The following is a 27,066-nucleotide window of genomic DNA, read 5'->3' as shown; positions in this document are numbered from 1 at the left end:
AAATTTGGGCGGACATATATAATTCATAAACACATGAACTTACGACTATTAGTTTGTTTTTTGAACAATCTTTTGTGAAATCGCGGACAAGAACTAAGTAATTGCTTTTGTTATAATCGGCATTGCCTAAACGTTTTCTACGTAAACTGTGACGTTACAAAATGCATACAAGTGCGTAGTGATTTATAGCTTTAATATAATTCATACTATATCCTATATGCATACTAAGCTGAGACGTACTCCGACGAGCGGATCAAGTCCTAGCAAAGGAGCGCTGCGAAACAATTTACGATACAAATAAGATCATTTGTATAGCCAATGTGTACCTGCGCTTTGTGCACTTACCACCAGTGGCTAAGATTATCACGCATCTCAGCGAAATAGCTGATTCGTTCTACACGAAGCGCGCCTTGTTGAAGTACTTGTGTGCCCAGTGAGTTTTGTGTGGCTTTCAAAAATTGCGCGTATTACACTAGCTTTATTTGCGTTATCTCGAGAAAACGATCTTGTTCGTTTCATTAATTCAACGTGGAAACGTGGTCTACGGGTAATCGACTTTTGATTGGAACATTCAAACTGAGAGATTTTAAACACAGATTAAAAAAAAAATGTTATATTGGGTTGGAAAGAAAATATCCACGCTTCTTTTTTACTAGATAGAACATCATAACTTGTATTTTTGTAAGAACCATTTATTAGATAATGTAACCCTCGTCATTGTTCACGACCTTCTCCTATTTTTCCACCAAACAATGTATACCGTCTGACGAGAAGGTAATGGGTTTCATCGCGTAAAAATTTCTCAGCCGCACTTTGAGTTATTTATGTTCGTACTGAAGGCAAGGCCACGAACGTGATCGCCCAGTGAACGGAAAAGGTAAGAAGTTGTCAGCGCAGAGTCCAGAAAAAAATGAAGAATGTAAGAGAGCTTCTTTTCGATATTCAAAAGGGAAACTTGCACCATGTTTGTCGTGTCTGGCTTTGTTGTCGTAGATGGCCTAACCTCGTTTATCTGTTCTCTCGGATAGCCGTTGACTTGAGGCAATTTGGCCAACTAAAAGTGCCTACTCAAGCGCCTGGCTCGTAGAAAGCAACTCTTAATGAATCAGGCCCTTGCAGTCCCACCAAACGCAAAACATCCTTTTTTTTAATGAATGTTTGGTTTAATCTCAAGTATTAGCTTCTTTCTTGGAACTATTTATTTCGATCTCTAGTTCACGTTGACATACAAACGCCATAGACATAATAATAGGTCTGCCATAATTCTGACCGTGTGACGCTTGCTACAGGGCGACATGTTGAGATGCAGCGTTAAGTTGTTATCCCTCGTTGAATTCAAAGAGTTCATGAGGTACACAAGCTCCAAATTTCTGTGCAAAGCTAAAAAAACCTAAGGAGGCTAATGACGGCAGTATGGGTGCAGTTAATTTTTTTTAGCTAGTTTTCGAGTTGTTTGTTCACAAGTATCTTACGATAGCGGTCATAAAATTGAGACGGTCGTTGTGGGGCATCCTTTACGTACCGGATACCGTTTTAAAACTTCTCAAACTACTTTTAAGCAATACTTTTAGCGATGGCGTCGTTATTATATATGAGGCAAACCTTCCGCATTGTTTTGGCGGCATTTATGAAAGTGTCGAAAATGAATTTTTCGCCATTTGGAACACCCATTTTTGAACTTTCTTTTCACATGAATTTACACATTGAGACATCGTTTTGTTCAATGGGGCGAGAAACCATAATATTATGACCTTAGACTGATTTATTGGCACAAACCATATAGCTTGCTAAAATAGTTCGAAGCTAAATGCTACCATATTATATCTTGCACTGAATTCTAACTACAAATGTTCAGGTTTTTCTTGAAATATTACTATACTAAACGTTAGTGCGAAACCAACTGCAACTTTTATGTTTCATAATTACGAGTTGCTCTAACACCTAGCTTTTGTTCATTTCTTTGTTATGTAGGTGAAACTCAATAAAAACAGCTCGAAGTTTTCCGGCAAAAACGCGTAAATCCAGGGTACCTTCATCTGAATAGATTGAACGCGACTTATCTAGCGACCAGTTTAGCACTGAACCTCATGCAGCCCATCACAATGCACAAAGGAAAAGCACCGATAGCGAATCAAAGAGCATCTCTTTGGGGAAGAAATCTTCTTCAAGAGCATTTCGTTAGAGTTGGTTACACGATCCATAAGCACTCCGGCAAAATTCTTTTCGTAGGTCTTCTTGCCGTAGCATTACTATGTCTTGCTTTCAAATCAGCCCAATACGAATATAACTTGGAAAAGCTTTGGCTTTCATCGAACCCGATTTGGAAAAACTGGACTGAAACTGAAGGTAACTTTGAGGAAAATCTGAAACATAGTCAAGCACGCATTGGGCTTTACTCTGCAGGTAACGAACAGCTCGTTATTCAAACTGAAAGGTCTGGAGCTAACATACTAAATGAAGAAGCTCTTCTCGTTCACTACAAGCTATTGCGGAGGGCTCTTGAGGTCGAAGTCGAACTCTTCGACCAGCAATGGAGTTTACGAGATATCTGCTTGACATTGAGTGTCTCAAACTTGGGTCGCCACGAGCTCAATCAAAAAGTTATGGAGGTTATGCCCTGCTTAATAGTGACACCTCTTACTTGCTTCTGGGAAGGATCTACACTTAATGTAGGCAAACCGAGTAGCGTTGTGTTGGCCCTCACTAGTCTCCTGAATTTTACAAAGCAACACGTGAATCATAGCAACAAACCCGTAAATCTTTTAGAAAGCTTTATGTCAAGATCTGGAATTACACCATACGAGGAGAAGCCCTGCCTAGATCCCTATAACAGGCAGTGTCCGGATGCCGCTCCAAACAAGCGATCGCGAACCATTCCAGATATCGGCATGACACTAACAGGAGGTTGTTATGATTTTGCTAGAAATCTCTTGCATTGGTCGGAGAATCTCACCATCGGAGGTATCGAAAGAGATTCCTCTGACACCGTGGTACGTGCTACAGCACTACAGAGCAGCGTTCAGATCATGGACGACGAGGCTGTTTTTGAAGCTCATATGGGGGCGCCCTACATGTACGGCGTTGACTGGACTATCGAAAAGGCGCATAAAGTTGTCGAAACTTGGCAGAAGAGGTTTGCACAAGAAATGAGGCACCTCTCTGCGACAAAACATTATGCTCAGAAGTACAGCGTCATAACATTTACATCTAATAGTCTTGAGCAAGTTATACGTGAGTCCACGCCACCGAACCTAAGTAACTTTTCTATCGGAGTCAGCGTTTTGCTTGCAGTCCAATGCGTTCCCTTAGTCCTTCTGAACGGCCGAGTATCGTCACAGCTCTACATCGCTTTCATCGGCATGTTCATACATGGACTTAGCACTTCTGCCGGTTTCGGCCTATGTGCTGGCTTATTTGCCTTCAACGTGACAACCCTACACGTTTTGCCAGTTTTATCCCTTGTCTTTGGAGGAAACTGTATGTTCATAGTGGCACATGGACTAAACAAAGTGATGTCTGACAGTACAACGACCAGGAATAAGCACATAGCCGAATGCTTGAAGCTGACTGGTGCACCAGTTGCTCTCTCGAGCATAGTCATGGTTCTAGCCTTCACGGCAGGCTCTATTATACCGATACCAGCTTTGCACGACTTTGCCGTACAAGGCGCGATCGTTCACGCGTGTTCAGCAATAGGAACTCTCTATCTATTCCCGGCAGCGTGCAACAAGGTACTTTGCCGACTGCCCATGGCAACACGCGATGCCGAGAGTAAATGCGGCGAATCCATATTTGTTGGCACAGAATTGGGCTGGTATGCATCGCTAATTAACCATTCGTTCTTTCAAAGCTTGGTTATTCTTTCATTCTTATGCCTTAGCGCTTTTGGCTTCTGGGGGAGTGCACGCGTCGAGTATGGCTCAATTCTCCCCGACGTTATTCCTGCAGACACGACTGAATATGAATTTCTTCGCCTTCAGGATCGCTACTTCGCAACATTTCGTATCTTCGCTAATGCCAAGTACTGGGCACAGTATCATGTAGATCTGCAACACTGTTTAGAATTAGCAACAACGATCATTTTAACGGCGGCATTTATCATGGTGTATTTAGCGCTTCGCAATTTTCGGGCCGCCATACTTATTTTGTTTGTGCTCAGCTTTAGTATGGTATCAACATACGGCGTTCTGCATACGCTGGGCATGACGCTTGATGGAATATCTGCTATTTTGATCGTGATCAGTGTTGGATTAGGAGTAGACTCAATGGTCTGTTTTACCTCAGAATTCTTAAGATCCGCCGGTGTCAAAGAGGCTCGCGTGTGTGTGGCTCTTAACAATATCGGCGTTCCTATGGTCTACACCACAATGATGAGGCTGGTGGGTGTTTCAATATTGGTATACCTGGGCTCACAATTTGGTTTCATCGTGACCCATTTCTTCTACTTCCTGTCGGCGGTATGGGCCATTTATGCCTATAACAGTTTAGTTGCTCTGCCTGTTCTTCTTAGCTACGTGGGACCTTCCTGCGAATTGGCTCCTGAGAACGATCCGGTTGAAGGCATTCGTGTCACGTCACCACAGCTACCAACAATTGGGGTGCATAGTGCCTTGTCAGATATTGTTATTACGCACAGTTACCAGCGTAGAGGCTCGTTATCCACTATCAGGGAAGAGGATTCCATGTGTATGACTCCAGAGTTAATGTCAATCGAGCCTTCATCGACTTCAGTCGCGTCTGAATTTCGAATTTCTATTGAGATTATCAATACTGCAGATAATTCTATAAATGGACAGGACATTTCTACGAAATTGTTTGCGAATAAAGGTTCAAACGACAGGTAATCGTGAATTATAATTTTATATTAGCAGTACATCCAACGTGCCATCTCAGTATACATGGATGTACTTTACGGTAAATAGGTATGGTACGGTCATATGGTCGGGGTTCAAAACTAAACGTAGACATACTCTAAATCGCACTGGGAGCTAACCATTTGAGGCAGTACCGGGAGTAAAACTAAAAACGCGGTAAAAAGATTAATCGAAATTGTAGTTTCCTTTATATATTATTATTCTCTTAAGTCTAATAGCTCATTGCAGTGTAGCATGTGCTGCAATAAAGAGTTCAGCTTACGATAGGCTACAAAGAAGACAGAAGAGAGCAATATTGCATAGCTGCATAAGGACCTATGCAGTTCACGAAATATTGTAGGAGTACATGTTGCAAACGTAGAGCTCGCACGACTGATATACATTTGGTATTTGGTTATGTAATGTCTTCATTTTTTAATTACCCCAGCTTCATGTTTACTGTTGGACCATCAGTTAGATGTCTGAATATACTATTGACCAGGATTAGTTTGGGCTACCGTTAGCACAGCGCAATAATCTACCATCCATTGCGTTTGGGCTCACAAATATGTATAAAACTAGAACTATTATAACCTTTTCGATTTTTCGTATGATAATTTTTTGTTAAATTTTGTATCGGTTTTTACTGGTTACTACTAGACAATAAGTACGACAGTGCATGCCTCTTTTACTGCGCGAATTGCTTTTCTTAGAGGAAAGTCTACTGATGGCTTGTATTTAAAAGAGAGGACTTCACCCCTCGCTGGTATTTGTTGAGACCTCTAAACAGACTGACTCTATCGAAATCGCTTCGTAACCGATTTGCTGCTACAGATCATTCAATTGAAAAATCGTGTTGACGCTGTTCGGATGAGCAGGCTGTATTATACTACCAGAACAACAGGCACTCCAACTGCGACCGGAGTGGTTGCCCTCAGATAGATCAAAAGGTCGTCGTCACTCTGTTATTTACAAAACAATAGTAAAATTTTTCTGTCGTTGGCTTCGCTCAATATTTATAGTTGTTCGTCATGAGTTCCTGATAAGGAATCTTACTGAGTTTACAAGGATTTTTCCCACCAACCCCTACAGTAACAATCCTCACAGTACTGCTGTGATATGAGCTGCTGGGAAATCTACTCCATTTGCAAATTGCTAATTAAAATAAGATCTAAAGCCGTGTCAAACTCTCCGTCGATAAGCGCCAAGCTAACAGCGGGCTACGGCTAAGGCTTTGCATGGGGTCTGCCCTAGGAGGAAGATCGCTACGCTATAGATTTGTGGAAACAAAATCGCACTTCTTATTACGATAACAACAATCACAAAACGCCTATTATAAACCGTTCGGTTTTGGCTTTCGTGCAACATTGAAGTGTAATAATCCTAGACGGGGATACTTCAAACAGCTGATTTTTTCGTAAGTTCTAAAATGCCTATTTGAAGGATCTGTTAATATGAGGAGTAACTTTATTCGGTAGTAGTCGAAATGATTTTTTACCCTGTAGTTATTGGACAGAACAAGGTACACTAGATTACTCCATAGTATTAGACGGTATTACGTAGAACACATGAACGGAGACATGCATGTCCTTTTGCACAGCTAGAGGTTTTGAGACTGATGTTTAGGTAGTAACAACTAAAATAAGTACGTAAATCCGGGGCTGATTGTCTATTGAATAGACAATCGTACAGAACCAAAATTTTTAAAAGCAAGACTTAATCGCTTGATTCTAGCCACTGGTACTCTTAGAAACATCACACTTTTTAGACTAGGTTTACTTCTGCATGCAATAAGTTATTTATCCTCCAAGCGAACTTATATGACATAAGTTACTAACGACATATTTGTTTTCTATGTTAACTGATAGTAACATTACACAATGAACACACGCATTTATATCGGGTCTAATGGAAAAATCTTGCTGATTTAATGAATTAACTGTTTCGCCTGATAACGATCGCTTAATATGTCGTCTATGTAAATTTCACAGATGCACTTTTCAGTTATATATAGTTTATACGTAGTTTTTTTTCGAAGTGAGCGATAATCGGTTTATCTTTGTGTATATACTTCATGCAGAGTGTGGAGTAGGATGTTTTCGTTCGTATCACAGATCTCTTTGTAATGATGGGTTGGTACCTGGCTATAGTGCAGGCTTGGCAAACCGAATACAGCAAACACAATAATTTTACCACCTTTTAAAACGATGAGTTCTAATTCACCGACGGAAAGGCGTGCAGCGCACGTACACGCTCCACACCGCAGAGTATCCCTCGGGTTATCTTTTTTAAAGCCTTTTGAACATTTAAGGCTTTAACGTCGGTGAGTTATTACCGTATTACTAATGTACGATCCCTGCGCGCGTAAATTTGCATTACACACATTATGTAGCTCTATTTTTTCAAGTACATTTGTTTCTGAAATCTTGTTAACTAGGTGCTGCCTTTTGAACAGAGTCCGTTATCGGAGCACAGAAGAATAAATGTGAAAAATATGGATATGAGATCCCTATAGCAAGTCAGAACGTCTGGATGGGCTAGATTGACTGAATGAGCTTGGGTGATTACTGTTTGCTCGTATTAAAATACAGCCAAAAGTACGTCTCGGTATCTACTAGATGATACTAGCTAGATGAATATTTGCTAGATTCAGTGTTTCGCGTTGATAAACGACAATGGTAACTGCTTGTCAGTCTCGCTACCCTGCGGTCTCACCTCAGCATTGGTTGTACTTTGTACAGTTACGTCGGTGTTAGAGGGGTTAACCCCCGGGGTTGAACGCCCCCCAGTAAAACAAATTCAACAGATCTAGGCTTTGTTCCTATCTATCAGCCAATACTCAGATGTGTATTTGACCATTCAAAGTAAACTCCAAGAATTTCTATCCACTCATGCATTTTTATCAGGAGTGTTTCGTAAGGGGGTGGTGCAGCCCTATCTATTGATACTATCGACCCGCTCTGCTTGCTCATTTGTGACTTAGAATTACTGCGGGCCGCCGCTGCCATTGGCGTTGTCGTTGGCGGCCGCCTCACCGGTTGCGTCAGCAACACTAGGTCCAGCCTGACCCTCAGTTTCAGCGTCCGTATCACTCTCTACTTCAACTTCGTCGTAACGCGGCACAAAAGAGATTTGGGTAATGCCAACAATGTAACCCTGCTTTACAGCGGCCTACAATTGAACGGGAAAAAACAGTATAACATATCAGATTAACCTATACTAGATGCACAAAGAATGATAGTTAATTACGCATCTATAGTCTGTTCATTTGATTGGGCTTCAAGTTATTGATGTTACCCCGCAATAGTAAGCTATGCCGCAATGATGCAGTATTCAATACGCTGAAGTCTTTTGTTTCACATTTGCATTTACAATTTTACTCTACTGTTTGACAACTAAATTATATCGATGATAATCATAATTAAGCTTGTTTTTACTTAGCTGGCCTATTAAAACACGATAGCTTACCTGGAAGTTGGGCGGGCACGTTTTATCAAAGTGCCTGAAGATGCACTCCACGTATATTTTATCCTGCTCCTTGTAATCGCCAGAACCGTCCGACAGAGCACGCTGCGAACATTTCTCGTGAGCAGTCTGCGATTGTTATATGAGTCAAAGAAGACATCCTGTTTTATTATGTTAAATCAGTGTATTGTGTATAAATATAACCTGCAACGCTGCAGCCGCATACAAATAAATAACGCATAATCTTAGCAAGAGAAAACAACTAAAAACAAGCAACATTTAAAAGTAATCTCTATACAAATTCAGTTTTCGCTATGCGGTGTCGATCACCCAACAAGCATGAAAGATATCCACCACGTAATCAAAATTGACAAGCGATCATAAAGTTGTGGATAACCATACCAAGCAAGTTTAGTATCGGATTCGGCTAACTAATGTATCTAGGACTATAGATGAAATAAGGGCAGACCTTCGTCAGCTCCAGGGTTTTGTCGTCAAGTCCAGCCTGCGAAAGGTAATCCATATACTTCGTCAAGTTCATGTTTCCATTGGCACGAACCCAACCGATGACCTTCAACATACATCTGACAAAATGAACGGGGGATCACGAACGACACCCAAAACCAGAGTCGAAGTTAGCTACAATTCCTAAAGATATTGTCTTATTTGTGAAATATGAATCTATATTAAATAGGTGTGTTATGATAGAATCGATAGTGGTGCAAGAATAGCGTAAACCAGAAAGGCTTCTAGATAAGCTAAATATGGTAATACCGTTCACACTCTTCGGCATTGTGCAAAACAGATATATTTGCTGTCAACGTCATTGTAAGGTATGCGCATCCTGAATACGGCGCTATTATGCAACGATATGAAATTTCATTCGTTTTAATCATATCTAGTACGTTATAGTTGTCCTAGAAACTGAATACGAGAATACCTGCTAAGGTTAGGCAAAGCTTCCTCGACTTGATCTGGCGAAAGTGGGATATGAACACGGCAGCGTTCCCATGTGGCAGCGTCACTGATTTCAGGAAGGACCAAAGGGTTCTTCAGCGGCTCGCATTCGCCCCAGTTTGATGTAAAGAACTCCTCGACCTGACGAGGCACGGAACTTTTCTTATTTAGAAATGCCAGAAATTAGCCAGAATGAATGCTGGTGCATATGTGATGCTTCTAGGAATAACATGGCTTCAGATTGAGCTTCTCCATTTCAGAACATTTAACAAGATGGTGTACTAATCCGCTGTAGTTTTTGGAGAACGTTTTTGTTAATCATCTAACTCACAGCATCGTCGATGCAATCGCGATGTTTCGTTCAGGATATCATCGGTGCGTCGATGCTCAATCATTTTCACTACAGGCAATATACTTGGAAAAGAAGCCTTAAAATCCTTAAAGGAATTCTCATATTATGTCTGTTATATTATACAGATTTTATGGCAATAGTGAGTATCGTGTTTATGCAAAAACTATAGCTGACACCAACGTACAAAATTTAGCACGCCTGTTGTTTGTTTTTCTCTATTCACTTGGAACCTGTTTTCAAAAAATATGACGAAAATTATTTCAGGTATGATTTTGCCAAGCAAATATTTTTGCGTCTAATCGGATTTGTCTGCTGCCTACGCAGAAAGCCAATGTGGAGTGGTAGCAAAAATAGCAATTAGTTATGATGTGGAAGCGTGTTATTAATACCAAACTTAGAATAACGTTTTAAGAGTTTAAATATTCTGTCGGCATGGACGTTCAAGCTCGGCCTGAATTCCTATTCTAAATTGCTATCCAATGTTGATGTGTTGTAGAAATCATCAAGTAGCTGAAAGAGATAAGTTGAAAGTTAGATTCTTAATACTATAATTATGTTACCCAAGTTTATTAGTGTCATTGTTATAGTTCAAACGATCGTATCGTTTTGGGTTCTAACAAATTTTTCAATTTATCTAAATGATCCAATCGTGTTCGCCTGTGTTACCGTAATTATAGTTAGTCAATAACCCGTAATAAGCTTAGCTATTCGAGCAGTGATCGAAACGTTCCAATGGATTTCTCAAAATTGTTGTTGTCCGTTGCCTATTGGAAAAAAAAAAAAAAAAAAGGGGTGTTAGCGGTAAAATCAATAGAACCCGCGATAGTTTGTCTTGTGTCATAATATTCTTAGGGAGAAAAGCGTTTCCTATCTCCTCATCATTTCGACCTCGGGCAACTACTCGACGGTACGTCACATGAACAGCAATAACTACACCTGCTGATTACGTTCACTCAATAGAGTAGAGCCTAATCGGCCAGCCCGGGGGAAACATACATACATACGCGGCAAATCCGGCCTTAAAAAAATTGCACATTATCGACATGCTACCAGACACCGAAAATACATGGCGTGTATGGTAGATCTAGCAGACGTCTTACTTCTTCTGTAATCGAAACTATCTTATTTCCACCGGTCGACCAGCGTGCATCAGCGTCTTATCACTATTCGATCTGCGCGCTTACAATTGCCCACTGCTCTAGCAGCGTTTACGAATCTTGCTGCTGTTCTGCTCAACCCAGTACGTCAGTGCTGTCAAGCTGTTGCACGTGATCCACACACCGTAGATTGGCATTAAGTGCACGCGGTAAATCATCAGCACGTCAGAGCCGACAAGAAACACTACCCGATCGGCCTCAATAAATAGATAGGTGTAATGGAAGTAATATAAAAGGCGACCGGTTTTACTTTTCGCGAGGATCAACGATCGATCGGATGCTGTTCGGATGCTCTGGCATAATTCTAGTCGCCGTCGGCAACATCACCGTCTTTATCAACATTGTAGAAAGTGATAACTGGCTCGCTGGAACCCTGCCTTCCTTTTTCATAGCTTTGCACAAATGACTCAAGGTAAGTGCTCGCGCATTAAGGCCGTGTTAAACGAACCGCGTCGCCGTACTGCCTTCTCGTCCTTGGCGCGGTCGCTGCTAGTATCGGCTTTCACGATGATGACTATTCGATGTACGAAGTTAACTACATCTGGATGGTCAATACCAAAACAGCAAAAGCACGAGCTCTGACAGTTGCGGCAGCCGCGGAGTCGCCATCGTCAACTTATATGTCTACATACAGCGATGGTACTGATTACCGCAGTGAGGTCGGGACAACCAAATGTAAAGAATGAGCCCCGCGGGCGAACGGGAGCTCGTACGTTTGCTCACCGTTTGAAGGGACATCAACGAAAGAAAGTCGTCTAAAGGGATGCGTCGCAAGCGACGCCTTACCCCCTTCGAATCTATTCCAGCGGCGCTGTTGGCTCAGCAAACGACAGCTACCGCGGATGCAGTTGAAATTACCACAGTTTTCGCGACTGTGGCCATGACAACGGCTGGGTTAAGCAGACGTTGGGGTTTCGCGTACACCAGCGTCTACATGAACGTCTATTATTATTACAACTGACCCTGTAGATGCTGCTGAAAGCACCGTAGGCTGGCACAGGTATTCTCCCATAGCAGCTGCGCGACCTTAGGCTTCCGGGACTCGCTCGCTGCGCGTCGCCAGGCGCATACAAAAATCTACAGGCAGCATAATGGCGATAATAACGACACTGAGGACCGTCAAGCTAGTCGTAGCCGGTAAGCAACAGCTACTACAGAGCTGGAGCAGTAGCAGCTATAAGTTAGCAAGTCAACGAGGAGCAGGAAAAGACGACGCAAAGCATACGATTATAGATCGAACCAGGTAAACATGTCAATCGTCAAGCAATGGCCGAATGAACAAGACCACTTCGTCGGTCATCGTCGGTAGCACTGATTCTTGTTGCTGCGTTCAAGACGTCCCCGACGAACGGTTTCTCTCCCTTTTTTTCTCTCTCTTTATCCATCTGTCTATAACATTGCTCGAAGCCAATGGCCAAAACTGTTTTCGACAAATTGAACAGTTAGTGGATAAACAGCAAGATAGGCCAGCAGATTTAAACTAAGACCATATCAGAGTTGCGGTATTCTCGTGCCTTGTTGGCTATTAGCATGTTCAAAACGCCGCTTCAGAGCCGTTGGTGCGTCATCGCGCAAATAGTAAGACGCATAGTGAATGAGTAATGACAACAAAAACAACACATCGTTTTGGTGGCGATTGTCGAGCGCGTACATTGACTGGCAGTGACGTTGGCGAAAACAGAAACAACAGCGACATAGGTGAACTGACCAGCTACGTAGGCTGTCGCGATTTACAGTCGAATTTGATGAATGCATCAGGCGGACAAACAATGAACGACCGAAAGAACGCACCCAGTAAGCGCTACCACTACCGGTGATTCGAGGCTGTGCAGACAACGTAAGATATAACAGAGTAGGACTGGCAGAGGGAGTGCAAACGAAATCGAGTGGATTTTGGCTCAGTGAGAAACGATCAAAGAGGAGATACTGCGTTCGACTGGAGCACGAACAGCTACGACAGGGGATGGTGGATTTGATGTCGACTCTGAGCTGCGAGCCATGTTGCACGGGACGAAAACGGTGGAAGAAGAAAGTTGTGCAACATTGGAACGGCAGCATATGGCATTAGACCGAGTTTCCAAAGTGTGCTTTATTAAATACACTAATACTAAAAGGAAATGTTCAGACTTGAAATGTTGCAACTGATATATATATAGACAATACAGAGGGGCAATGATTTACGCGGCATAAGCAGACTTCGAAAACTAGCGATTAGGGAGTTCTCGTGGTGCAGGAAGCATATCAGCCCATCTCTTGTACTAAACACAACATGATGGCCTGATTGAAGTATACGTAAACAAATGCACCTACAGTCTTCTATTATAGTCCTCTATTGTTTTTGGTTAATCACGTGATATATCATTCAATTCGGGCAAGCTTTGTAGGTACCAATACGATGAATGTTTTCCTTATTCACACGAATTATATATATATATAATTAATAAAAATTGTATATTTATATATAGTATTTTGATCAGTTATTGATAATCAGGCAAACCAAGGACCTATCCAAACGTTATGACAAACGTTTTCCAAAAACAGAGGCTCTGAACCATTTTGAGGGATGTTCTTGCAAAGCTCAGGCTAATGTGAGACAGCGTTGAGCTACATGTCGAAAACTACTACATCAAAAGCTACTTCCATGGCCTGTACTACCCAGGTGAGCTATACATACGGGTTTCTGTGCCGTTCAATTTCAGATGCAGTAATCCAAAGAAATTCAGCTACGCAGTTTGTCAAAACGTAAAAGGCTTACGTCAACATTCTGCCGTGGCAATTCGACTAATTCAGACCAATGGGACTTAATAAAGGCTCATTTTGACATCTATGTATGATATTATTTTCTTATATGTCGAGGACAATAGAAAGGAAAGTTAAGACTATGTTGAGTACGTAGTTATACAAAAACACTATGAACATTTACCGTACATTTAATATATGTATCAAGTTAAAAGTAAATAGATGACGTTTTATATATCGTCTGTCTAATAATTACAGGAAGTGACGCTTATCGAACTCGGCTAGTATGATAAGCGCAGCTTCAGAATAAAATTTTTACACTTTAAATTAAAATTTTCAAAAGACCTCAGAATTTAACGTAGTCACTCCGTTTAGCAATACCGCCTCTATATCATGCCTTTCAAACGTCACCCCTCAACCTAAGTGTCGCGGATTTTTTTCCTGTTAGTAAAATATATATAAACCAAATGAGAAGAACATTTTGGATTTTTGAAAGAATACTACAGAATACTGAACATTGACTTCTGTTCATCCATTTAGATTACTCTATGTTCAAACATTGTCTCGTATCGGACGGACGACAACACAAAAGGGTTTAGCCATCGGCCAAGGATAACTTCGTAAAACAAGTTTGACTATGCTGAATTGTGTGATGCTATCCTTCGATATACGTCTAAGTAGCAATCGGTAAATCCTTTTCATTTACTAACAGATATTTCTTTTATAGTCATTGTGTTGTGGTATGTTCATGGCATGCATAATTTTTTTTGCATATTTTGAAGAACGAGATTTCTTACGGTTTGTTTGGGAGTGATCCTCTCGGACTTGTCCTTGGCCAGAGGTCCTGCGAGGGCGAGTCCGACGATGAACAACAAGCCACAGCACTGAAGTACAAAGCTGCGATGCATCCTTACAACTTGAACTTTACTAGTAATAATCACTACTTGCAAAAGAAAACAACCATGAACTGATCAAGCAGGCACTGATAAGCTGTGTTCCGTCTAGCACCCAACAACAATTTCGAGACTTGAGGCGATTTCGGATTTGTTTGAATAGACCGAATTCTTAACAACTCAACTGCACCGAGCAGTAATAGTGAGTGTAACTGCTCTGGGTCGCTTTGGGCTGCCCCCTTAGACGGCGGACAGCTGGCTGTTCGTTCGACAGGTGCCGAGCTATGCAGGGCTTTTGTAGGCAAACCACTCGCACCGTGCAAAAGGAGGAGGGCGCTGCTGCGCGAAGCAAACGATCAACCAGATACGAGCCAATAGCAACAGCTGCTGCCGGTTACCGTCGACGTCTGGGTCTGCAGGGTCTTCTGCAGTCGAGCGGAGTGGGAGTAGAGCCGAACGCCACTGCAGCTCGATAGCAACTTGCAGCTTGTTTGCTGTACGCGATAGCTGACCCAGGCGAACAAGCAACGATTGACTGAGTGACAGGAGTCAGCCAGGCATCCATCCAGACAGCTTCGGCATGACTGGGAACTGATGGAAGCCCAGTAGCTGCGATTGCAATAATCCAAAGCAATGCTAGACGACGTCCCACAGAGGCGGCGCGCACTGCGAAAATCGCGTAAGGGCGGCCAGCATCTTGTTCGTCGTTGTTTCATAGTCGCCTGCGACGAGTGCAGCAATGGGCAGTTTGGGCAGCAGCAGTCGACCTGTCGAACGAAACTGACGCGACTGACGGCCGCTACGAGGGGGCATTTGTTGGGGTCAAGAGCTGGCACCCAGGGCTGCAGACGTTGTGCCAGCAGCGATCCTATTATTGCCACTTCTGCTGGTGACGAAAAAGCTGATACCACAGACGGCCCGCGTCTTCTCCATCGTCGTCGTTGTGCTAGTCGCCGCCATCGATTGGCGGCTTCGTAATATATGTATGTATATAGGGCTGGTCGGCGTTCGTCGTAGCGGTAACAGCCACCAGTCCGCAGTGTTGATGGGCCGCCCTGATCCATCGAATGGACTGAGAGTGAATAGGAGACGGGTAACATCTCAGCGTACGCCAGAACAGGCCTTCCGTACCACTCTGGCCTGCGATTGCAGCCAGTGCCGCCATAGTCAGACGACCAAATTTATAAAAGGATACATCGAATATGTCGAATCGATATCGTTAGAGTAATAATCCTCATCAACAAAATAACCATAACAGAGGCGGTTTGTTTTACAGGTTTGTAATGCTGCTGTCGAAGTAGTGGATTTCCTAGATTGGTAGCATCATCTCGACCGCAACGATACGTCATGATCGCACAAAATCATTGACGTCATTTTCGTACGCGAAAGGAGATAACGAACGCTACAGCGTCGACGGATATCGATAATACTATGTTATATGCGATATTAGATTGGTATTGTGACGGCAGCAGGAACGTCTCTAGTCCGTATAGGTATCTCAATGTTTGGACTGTCTTAAACATTTTGATGAATCGATTGCGTGCGACTGCTATAGATCTACAACACGTAGGTATCTCTGAGTAGTATGTGCGTAGAGCGAATTAATAAGGCCGATATCGTTTCTGCTTGTGCAGTGCCAATACAAACAATGGACGGTAATCATTTGCTAATATCCGCGAAATTATTCCTTCTATCTATACTTTGATTTTGTTTTGCACCCGATAGTTTTTGCACACACTTAGTAGTTATTACAGCGGACGAACTGTCATGTTATTAACAAATAGATGAGTATAGAATTTGCGGCAAAAGGACAGTAGAATCCAAGGCAATCAGGCGTTTCCTCCTAGGTCAAATCCTGGTTCCCATAAGCACAAATTTTATTAAACTAATAAATAGATAGACAATGGATAAAATAGATCCTTTTTTTTTTTAATGAACTGGCTAGCGTAACTACTACTAACTAGTATGAGCCAATTTACAAATTAGTTTCCTAGAAAATTCTACAATTTGTTTTTAAAGGTTTTCATCTATACTGTGTGGGCCTTTTCTGAATCGTATCAACTCATGTGTCTTATTATTATCATTATATATGAATGCTTACTTTCATTCAAAGAAAAACCATGTTTATGTTAGAGCCTGTGGCCAAGTTTTTACTTATATTTTTTTACTACAAATAACTTTTCTCACTCACGGCGTTTTCACGACAGTATTTCCTTGTCAAGTAAAATCCATGCGCAAAAAATTGGCATGGCTGGTATGTAAATTCATATAATGCATGTACCTAAACATAAGTCGCTTCAGACCATATAAGACGTAATAATGTTGGCGATAATGGCGAGTGACTTTTAACGTACGGAGAACTCGTCTCGTTTAACCCGATTTTTTGTCAGCTCGGTCAGTTAATCTTTCTGTTTCGCAAATTTCCTCTACGCTAAGCATCTTACCAATTTTTTAGTCCAAATTTCCCTAACATCAACAGTTTCTACCTGTCACAGATAAAACAATTTACACTATTACCCGATAATAAGCTTAATCATACTCACTGTGCTTGAAAAGTTCACAATGACAGTGGATACGAATTGGGGAGTCAATAAAATTCAATTTCAACATATTGTGACCGTCTACATACATCTAGGGATAGCTGCAACTTACTGTAAATAGATATTTTAAAAAATCTACACACTGTGAGCAGAAACTCTGTTCGCTCCATGCCATGATTGGATTCGAAATTTTATCCATTTTATCATTGGCAAAAAAAACTTGCATGATATTGTTGGTCGCGTGTACAAATCTCGCATCAGCTGGCTATATTTGTTGCTTTTAGTAAAATGCAGCTTCCCCAAGCTTTTTGAGGCGCTTGTTTATTGAAGACTTAGGCGTTTGGCGTGTAAAAACAGATTATAAAAAATTGACAACTTCTAGATTATAGAGGTGATCAGAGTCTATTGACACCCACTGGAAGCTCTTACATGGCAACGGTCTCGGATTCAAGAACGCTGCTTTATCAAGTGTTTAATGTAGAATCTTTTGGATAATTAACCTAAATTGAAAACTCAAAGAGTACAAGGCCATCTATTGTTGCTGACTTATCTTTTTTAGGCTGTATATGCTATTTTTATTTTCATACAGACAATCAGTACTGGATTAATGGAGAAATACAAACTTACAAGGTTGAACACGGATAATGAAGGATTTTGCCATTATGCCTTATACGATACACGTCTTGCTTGAATCACTTGTATTACATTAAACCAAACACGATAGCGGTTAAGCTCGTTGTTTACGAACTAAGCAGTGATTGGGCCTTCGAGTAAGCAGCTGAGGTAAGGCGGGGGCCAGCCCAAGGTCTATTTAGTAAGTAATTCAGGTTATCTCATAACTGTCTTTATCGAAAAATAGATTATCAAAACTTATTCCCTGTAGTTCTTGGATACTGAATACAGCCAAGGCATCATCAATGAGACCTTTTCTCGAACGAGATCGAAAACGTTTACTTGACCTGCTTGTGTAATAGCACAAAACTATTCACTATTCTTATTATTATTGATTAGCTAATATTCTAGACCTTATAAACATTAGGCTATCAAAACCAGTTATAATAGATTGACAGTGCTTAAAAGACGAATTCGGAACCATGTGGATGTTCTTTGTATACATCCCCAAAGTAGTCTCGTCCCCAGGATGAGCCTTCGTCGAAACGTAAACCTTCTATTTAGTGCAAAAGAATAAGATTATTTTTGTGTAAATGTGTTCTGTTTTGTAACACTCTTGGCCTTAGCAGCACCAACTAAAAAAATCTAAAAACCTGATATATTGCTATAAAACCGAAACAAGCAATGTTTTGACTAGAAGGCTGAATTATAATGCATGTATAGCTAGGTCATAGTTTTCTCATTTACATCTCAGTTCGTATGTACCATACTCGTTAAGGCACAGATAGTCCCTCGCAGGTCCAATTTTCCATAAGCAACACTAGCTTGATCACAGTTACCACGAGCCAAATGGCGTTTTCCCCGTGCTTAACATTTTGCCAATAAAAAAAAATTATTCTGAACGTACATATATATATCTTGAAACATGCCCTCAAGCGCCATTTTCTTTAGATCTGATGACTTAAACCGTTGCGAAATAACTGGTCGAGTATATCGGTGCTTGATACGCATCGACTTTAAATCTAACATAACCCAAATAGATCTTAGTAGGAGGCTTGAAGCAGGGCGCGGCGGCACCGTACCAAAAGACCTACCGGCCTAAAACACTGGAACAACAGCACCAACTAATGAAGGTCCGAGTTAATAAGAGACAAATATAAAAAATAAATATATATCATTAACCGTACGACCTGTATCATATTCAACAATGATATAGATCGTACACCGGCGCCCCTTCCTTCACAATAGATAGGCACGGTCATATTATTTTAACAGATGTGTCCTACATCTTTTGTCCTTAATTTTTGTACAGCTATATCCTGTAATAAACAACTGTAAGACATGCAGACACGGCTGGTGTTACGTGGATACCTAACACTCATTATACATGCGTATTGTATGGTAGATTTCAAAATCGAAGCATTTGTGGGCGCTTAAAAGAGCCGTCCATTCCGTTGTTGTTATGGTAGTGTCTCGGGGGAATCGAAGAACAGAGACCCGCCGCTACTTGACTTGGGTGGACGCTTGACTCTAGCAGTGGAACTCGTAATGCCATTAGTTGGCAGTCTATGCCTTGGGCTGATGCAACAGTAATTCATGACGCAGTAGCAGCAGTCACCCAAAAACTGTGTGGCCGGAATGACGGTGCTAGTCAAGATAACCTTGCGTCAACTTCTTGACAGTGTATCGTACGTCTGCATGCATGTCTGCCTGTTCATTCTTGCATATGAGGTTTGCTCTTGCTCCTGATGACACCTCAATAGTTTTATGCAAATCAGGTAGCCGTGCTCTCAGCGCGTAATCGATGCGGCCGAGCTCTCCAAAAGTTAGTATCACAACCACGACATATAAGTAAGGGTGTATTAAGCACGCAAGACGAACGTCGGCAAAATAAAAGGTGGAGATACGGTGGATTTGGACACGTATTCCTAGTATAACTATTGTGACGCCGATACTTCTAGTTGCTTAATAATGACCGGATCTGTGCTGGCAATAGTAATGCAAATGTATCCGCTGGTGGTGAGATTTTGCGTTTTCATTGGTGTCTGGGCAGGCGTATGGTCGTACGCGAAATTGAGCATGAACCTACCACACTGGGTACATGGCCTTTCGAGCCGTTGCTTTTGACATATTGTCGATTGATAGCCATGTACGATTCAAAATGTTGAAGGGGCAAGATTAACAACAAGAATAAGCGAATTTGATGATCACTTAAAAAAAACTCACAATAGAATGATTTCACGAAAAGAAAAAAAGCAGTGGTCTTGCTAACAAAATCGAGAAGAATCTTCATCTTTGTCTAATTACCCCACTGAGTTCGTTTTAATCTTTCTTCATCCTTCATTTGCTTAAATCACAGGTGCTCAGTGACTGAACATAGACCATTACCGCGACTGTTGCTGTTTTAAGCCCCTTCCTCGGCTTTGCCCTAGCTCAGCTGCTCAGCTTATTTGTTTATTGCAATCGTCGCTTCATCCGATTTCGATGCATAATTCCACATCTGGTTATTAGTCGTTAGGACGGTATTTTTGAGTGGCCTAACTTTTTCGTTCTCCACCTGCATTTTATTCACGGTAATAATAAAAATAATAATAATAATAACTGCTGCTCTGCGAGGCAGTCCAAGCTGCTGCTGTAGTTGGTAATAACTGATTTGTAGGCGTTCCGATTAAAGTTCTTTTTCGGCTTCTGTGCTGTTGACGCTTTTTGGTAGCAGGCGAGCAAATAAACTGAATTCAACCGGAGCGCACGCTTAAAATGTTGCCCTAAATAAGCTGCCAACGTAACGTAAACCATAACAATAACGTCTACAACAACGCAATACCTAGACGTGTATCAGCAATCCTTCTTGTAACGAAACAAGACAATGTAAAACTTTCTATCGCCTCCGTCGCAACGAGCACCGAATAAGAAGCAGTGATGTCGTATTCACTTCTCGTATGTTCCCTATAAAATATATTAGAATTTGTCTCCGTCGCTGTTCGAAAAGTAGCTGCTTTTGTGACTGGCTGGCCGGCTAGCTGGCATGCGGCGAGTGTTAGTTTACTGATGGTCGCTAGCATTGGCATAGTCAATGTTGATGTTGTCGATCATCCATCCATCTATCTACCTAAGCAAGTATAATAGATGGCGTTGTCGGGGGCGCCAATTTGCTTGCCTTGGTCCTTGTCTGTGTCGTGGACACATTGCTGTGGCGTGACCACAGCCGCCAACACAATTGGGTAACAGAACGGGCCGTCGACGGCTGTCGACCACCCCGCCGGCTATAGCAACAATCAGCGTTGTGAATAGTTTACTTTGTTGTTGTTGGACTGACGCTTTGTAAAATCTGTTGCCCCTCGATCAATGCTCCGCTGGAAGCGAAAGTCAGGTGACGAAAAGGAGGGGGTGAAGAGGGGAAAGGCGTGTCTGGAGGCGTAGCTGGCGCGGAAAATCAATGCTGTTGATACTGGTTCACAGAACGTTAATGAACAATGTCGGTGTCTCGGCAGACGAGTGGTTAGATGGATGGACAGACGGGTGGATGGCTACATAACAAGAATAGCAATTCGTTTAGCTCATGTCAGATCATACGCTTAGCTGATAGATTACATAGCCGTTGTTGTGTGAGATCATAGCAGTACTACTAATACAGAATCCAATAGTAAATGATAACATGAACATGTGCATTCAGTGTTACAACAATCATGGGAGAGGTAACGAACTTTTAATAAGTCTTAATTACCTGCTTGTGACCCAGCCTAACCTAACATGTGGGTGCGGTGGTGGACTAGACACTTTCCAGCTGTTCACATGACTAACATTTCGTTGTGGCTTTCGCTTGCTTGGCCAAAAAGTAACAAATGCTATTATACCTAATTATAGTATTATATTGTCATAGGTATGAATATATAGCTATTTGCGTAAGAAATGTTGGTTGAAAATCTGAGTATTCGTCCAAATTCATAAACGTTCGTATCCTCCGGCATAAGAGCGTGAAGTTTTATTTCAGAGGTACTCGTTTTCCGTTTTGGGGGTGATAAAGTTGTTTGCATAGCTTGAAACTGAGTCACGACTAATAATTTCGCAATTCGAAAATTTCTAGTCATCGTGGATGGCATTATAAGTCGTTGAAGAGTTCGATATTCATCTTTTGTAGGAAGGTGATAGGGGCTCAACGAGTCAGATCATTGACGGATAATACAAGCGAAGGCACTGCAAATATTCCAGATTCAGAACAATTAGGATACATATGAGAGACAGAGCGCGCGCGTTTTAATATATTTAGAGACCCCACAGGAAAAGAGCCCGTATAAACTCTTGGAATAAAAAGGACATCAAATAGGAAGTTCTGCTAAAGTGTTAGAGAAGCTACACTGGCAGGGTTGAAATTGACTGGATATGCTAAAACAAGGCCTGCTTCACACAACCTAGTCAATAATCATCTGACGACAGCCATCGAAGAACATATATCAAATATCGGAAGAGACAAACATTTCGATGATTTTTGTAGAATAATAAGCCCTGCAAGATATAGAAACGGCTTTGACAGAAGTAACAAGTTAAGTAACTTACTAATCATTCTAAAATGTACGAGGATTGTTAAACAATAGGCAAGTTGGTCGATACTTTAAATCGTTGTATTTAGTCACCAAGCGCGGAGTACGGCCAAGAAGCACAAAACCTCTACATGGGTAGATATTATCACAGCGGCTGTATTTATCAAAAGGATAGAATATATCCTGCCTTTTTTTGTCTTTAGTTCTGTGAGCACGCCCATACATGGTTACGCGCCATACACGTTACTTGTTTTGTATTAACCGGAACTGTATTAGTGCAAAAACAAGAAGAATACTAAAGATTAAAAGTCTAATTCCATAAACGGCCTTTAAGTATTATTTAGTTTCGTTGATTAGGGTGAGGCACATAATCATAAACCTGAAATCAAAAAAAGTCCTTTTGGACTATCAGGCTGACTAACATTATACATTCTTCTGTTTTGCAGAGTAATTCTAAGGAAAATGAGACTACGACATATTGGAAATAGGTGGTAGCTTTATAATATTATAACATATGACACTGTTTGTTTTGGGCAAAAAATCGCAATTTTTGGGCTTTGACAGGTTTTTTCACGCATTAATATTCTCATTTAGTGATTTGATTCACTCGCTAACAATAGGTACCTTACTTGCTTCTACATGTATCCTTAATATAGCCATTACGTTTGAGCCAATTAGTAGCACTTTCGAATCAGTTTAAGGCGGAGCGCCATCTTCTCTACACTGAAACCTGTTAGAAGTGCAATGAAAACTTTTATTTGAAATGCTGCATTATAGATCCTACAGATTTTCGATGTAGGTGTCTTGCAGACACCACCATCCTCAAACGCAGTCTTCAGTTGAAGATACGTGCTTCAAAACGTTTTCTAGGTGAAAGACCGTGGTTAGACTGTGCAGTCGAGGGTTTACGTAAGGCCCTCAGACCGTACTCGTCATAATCAATTCTTGCTAGATGCTAAAGTAATCATGACAGATCAATCTGCTTATGCCAGCTAGTTAACTTCGACAAGTCAGACATGACCCGTTATGCTAGGGTGCCCATCTTTAGATAATATTCGCTTTTTGGTAGCAGGTCTAACCAGACAACACAAGACTCTTGCTTGTAGGCTACCAAACACATGAAGGGTGACACCAGAGTACGACAATTTCCTTTTTTAGATACTGAAATCCGTATAAGGTAAGGCCTTGCTCCATATCCTTTCCGCCGCCCTTGACCATAAAACAGCACAAAGGCTGTTATTACAGCAACCGTATAGCTAGTTCTAACTAATACAACTATTGTATTATATGTTACTCCGTTATGCCCGAGTGAGCCAGTTAATTGTTGACTTTATTAGTGGCTCATGAATAATTCGGACAACTTCAACCCCCCATTTCTGGAACATGAAAAACAATAACAACAACGATGACAGCAATAAAATAAACAAATCTCAATAACGGCTTTTATGCTGTTTGCTTGCGGCCGCGTTCAATTAGTCGATCTGAATATAACACTATTTGGTCTACTACTGCCGCGCACGGTTCTACTGCAATACTTGATGGACGATAGCTTCCCCTATAAAGCTCTTTGTTACGAATACACAGGCTGTGTTCCTTGGCCACAGCCCACAACTCTCATCGTGGCTCGCGCAAGATATGGGGGCAAAGCTTAAACGATTCACTGCCTCTCCCCCTTACCGCTACTGCGTCCCTGGCAAAGTCTCTACGCAAGACTAGCACCGTGGCCAAGGCGAACAAATCGCGCGGTACTTGAAGCACTTGTTGTTCTTCTACGGACGATGTGTTTTAGAGCGTATTTACCCGACGTCGATCATTGCTAAATTCGTCTGTCACTATTACCGCTGTTCATGTCTGACTGCTGTCTGTAGAACTTCTTGCGCTGCTCCTGACGACAGGGACTGCAGGCCGGTGTCAGAGACAAATCTTTCAGACGATAGTCATGTTTGCGTGGCGTAGGACGCACTCTTTCGTTGCGCATTTTGAACGCCATGATAACGCGAGAGCAGCAAGTATAATAGGAACTACTGTTAGCCGTGATGGTAATAGTAGCTAATAAGCGATTTCTTGCTGCTATGTCGACTCGCGTTACCCTAATACAGCAAGTTCCACCTTCCTTATGCGCTGTTGTGCTGCTCCTCGCCAAATGCAAATCAACTTGGGCTGGTCTATGTTGGCTGTCATTATTGTCGTTCAGTTGTTGGCCCTCGTGGGTGACCAACTCGCCTGGTCGGTGCGATGGTGGCGACACTGTCAGTCACTCACTACGGCGGGGTTGCGCTCTTGCCCCAGCATCGTCATAGACGTCTCCATTGTGCAAACGCCGGCAAGCATGAAGGTCCGTGCCACGCAACGGGCCAGTGAGCTTAGCAGCTACATTTAACAAAGACCTGACCAATAGCAACTACAACAATAACAAACCTTTAATTCCTATGAACATACCTTTCAATTCGTCAGGTAGATCCCGGCAAGACAGAGGGGCAGAAGTGGAGCTAAGACTAGTGGTAGCAATGGCAACAGCTGCTGCGCCGGCGGCAACTTTACAGTCAGCCTTTGAGAATCACGTAGCAGCTTTCAAAATACTTCCAAAAGGTCCCCGCCTCCCTTTAGCCTAGTTAAAGCGACCCCCTGCCACAACCGCTGCTACTTGATCGCTTTTACTTTCGTAGCTGCAGATAATATAGCTCGCTTCTAACGGACGCGCGCACTGACGCGATGCAAACGCGAATAAGAACGCTTGCCGCCGCTGCTACACGGTCGCTCACTGCCATTTGCTATTACCGGCTGCTATGGCCTATAGCGGCCCCGGTGGTGACAGAGGCGATGTTCCGTTAGAAGCGACAGCAAACACCAATTAGACTTTGTTGCCAATGGTGAACAGCCGCGGCTGTACTTGCCACAGGCTATCTACCTCTGCATCGGCTACTTTAAGGCAATATGACTTGTGCACAAGCATAGCAGCAGCAGCAACAGCTGTAACTGTCGAAAACTTGAGCGTTTGGTATATTTCAACACGGCATAAGCATCGTGCACAGTATTACTGTTGGCATTCGTTATATTGTAACAACTCGAATATTAAGAATAATGAAGACAAACGCGAGTTAAGAAATTAGCTGTGAACAAGCCATTAGATTGCTACCACTACCTTTACTGTTACCACTGCAATTGCTTGTCCCGTTGCTAATACAAAAAAAACTGGTAAAATATAACATTTGACGAACGAACCAATGAGGAGATAGCTAAAGGTAACAAAGGAACATTGAGCAGTTTATATATATATATATATGTTAGCCGGCTGCTGAAACGTGCTACGTTTCGTTTACAACTACAACAAGACGACAACGTATTCGACAACGAAACCGCGTCGGCAATATTATCCGGACGGACGCTTCAAGTTGAGGCGTACAACCGGTACCAAACACACAGCAATTAATTTCAAAATGTTCACTTTCATATTTTCTGTGCTCACGAATGCGTGTCTTCGTATAGATGTGTGCTTCTCATATCCGTAAAAGCGCCTCGTGAAGTTCCAGTAACAACTGAGGTCAAAAATAGCTCCACGGGAGGCTTACATAGGTACATTACGTTATTTCTCGTGCAGACTGTTTATTTATTATATTTATTATGTCTCAATAATGAAATTGAAATCAGATATTCATACGAAGAACCTAAACATACATGTATGAGTACAAGCGATGGTTTTGAGCCTGTGATAAATAAGACGCTATAAAACTCAGTGAATTGAGATCAAATTAATTATTTTCATTCATTAGTTTGCACTGAACATCCTACAAGTGCAGCTAGTCTTGTTCGACAAATCTTAAGAGCATAGACAGCGTAAAAAGCAGCGTTTTAAAAGTGTGCTGCAAGTCTACAGAAGAAATCGTCGAACATATATTCACAGCGTGGAAGGCACTTTCTAAGTGTATTTGCTAAATATAGGCTAGAAGTGGCAAGAAGCTGGTTGGGGAGGGATATAACGAACATTGGGATTATGAACCTTGCCTTTATATATGAAAACTTTACGGACCGATCTGCGTAAATAATTGAAAAGGAGATATGGAAACATTAGCGCTGGCTGGTCTAAGTCGCATGGACAACGCGGTGCGGTTCCCAGCACCGAACGTACGCTGGAGAGCCTTTTCCTATACCCGGAGGGAAATGTATCTATAAGCCCTGTGCAGAGATAAATGACATTTTATATTATCGTATACTATGAAAAATGTAATTTTTAGTAAGCACACATTAGCTCCTTGACAATGACGAAAGCTCAGAGCATTTTTGTTCAATACCTATCATGATTTCTTGTACACATGATATGAGGCTCTTTATAGAATTATTGAGAAACTGAATAGCTTGATGTTTTTTTCGTGTTTTACGTCCGGTACGTAAGCCGTTTGGCATTACTTCAGACGGGTGACTCCTCACATCAAACGAAGTGTGTCTACGCCGCGACAGCTGAAAACGGGACAACCGTACGAAGTTTTATTTCCTTTTCAAGATTATATTGCTTACGAAACCATGCTTTTGGTCCGCAGCGATGTTTCATTATGCTAAGGGATGCCTTCGTTAGACACCCTCGATGTAGAACTTCTAAAATAGATCATCTCTTTAGAAAATTTTCACATTCTACAACGGAAACCGTTTCCATCGGACTCATTTGATGTTATTTGTTCAGGATATAACATGACCATTTAAATTTATTACCAAAACTTTACATGATGGAATTATTTTAATTAAAAAAAATGAGTCCTGCATTTTAACTGCGCTGAAACAGCTGACTGGACCAAAAACCCAACTAGGATATCTAATTAACTAGTCCCTGGTTTTAAAAGGAGATAGATCATATCGAAAGCGTAAATCCAGCGACGTTGAGCAGGTTCACGCCTGTATCTTTACCTCTGGCCCATTTCACCCAAATTCGAAAATTGACATTCTACAGTTTTACATGCAGAAACATATA

The 27,066-nt window shown here is 41.7% G+C and overlaps 2 protein-coding genes and 1 long non-coding RNA gene across 3 annotated transcripts; 2 read left to right on the top strand and 1 right to left on the bottom strand.

Annotated features, from left to right (window-relative positions):
• Positions 1 to 2,102: 2,102 nt before the first annotated feature.
• On the top strand, positions 2,103 to 4,844 carry LOC111252634 (protein patched-like). The gene has a single exon (XM_022810854.1). The coding sequence runs from the start codon at positions 2,103 to 2,105 to the stop codon at positions 4,842 to 4,844; it is 2,742 nt and encodes a 913-aa protein (XP_022666589.1).
• A 1,902-nt stretch (positions 4,845 to 6,746) lies between these two features.
• LOC111252778 (uncharacterized) lies at positions 6,747 to 15,366 on the bottom strand. The gene is made up of 5 exons (XM_022811205.2): positions 14,321 to 15,366; positions 9,259 to 9,416; positions 8,788 to 8,902; positions 8,322 to 8,447; positions 6,747 to 8,024 (listed from the first exon to the last, which is right to left on the bottom strand). The coding sequence occupies exons 1-5, from the start codon at positions 14,429 to 14,431 to the stop codon at positions 7,839 to 7,841; spliced, it is 696 nt and encodes a 231-aa protein (XP_022666940.1). The 5' UTR covers positions 14,432 to 15,366; the 3' UTR covers positions 6,747 to 7,838.
• Positions 10,745 to 17,040, top strand: LOC147754925 (uncharacterized). Its single transcript, XR_015330369.1, has 4 exons — positions 10,745 to 12,866; positions 13,262 to 13,443; positions 14,064 to 14,210; positions 15,693 to 17,040. It is a non-coding gene; the product is annotated as an uncharacterized LOC147754925 (long non-coding RNA).
• Positions 17,041 to 27,066: the final 10,026 nt, after the last annotated feature.

The sequence above is a fragment of the Varroa destructor genome, unplaced genomic scaffold (genome assembly GCF_002443255.2).
Source record: "Varroa destructor unplaced genomic scaffold, Vdes_3.0 BEIS01000006.1, whole genome shotgun sequence".
Lineage (NCBI taxonomy): Eukaryota > Metazoa > Arthropoda > Arachnida > Mesostigmata > Varroidae > Varroa > Varroa destructor.
This window is presented reverse-complemented; position numbering and strand designations above follow the sequence as displayed.

Excerpts from the sequence above, each read along its gene's own strand:
- LOC111252778 (XM_022811205.2), bottom strand. The coding sequence starts at position 14,431 with ATGCATCGCAGCTTTGTACTTCAGTGCTGTGGCTTGTTGTTCATCGTC. Across the intron at positions 9,417-14,320 it reads GGATCACTCCCAAACAAACC|GTCGAGGAGTTCTTTACATC; the intron begins GTAAGAAATCTC and ends GTGCCTCGTCAG. Across the intron at positions 8,025-8,321 it reads CGTGCCCGCCCAACTTCCAG|GCCGCTGTAAAGCAGGGTTA; the intron begins GTAAGCTATCGT and ends GTTCAATTGTAG.
- LOC111252634 (XM_022810854.1), top strand. The coding sequence starts at position 2,103 with ATGCACAAAGGAAAAGCACCGATAGCGAATCAAAGAGCATCTCTTTGG.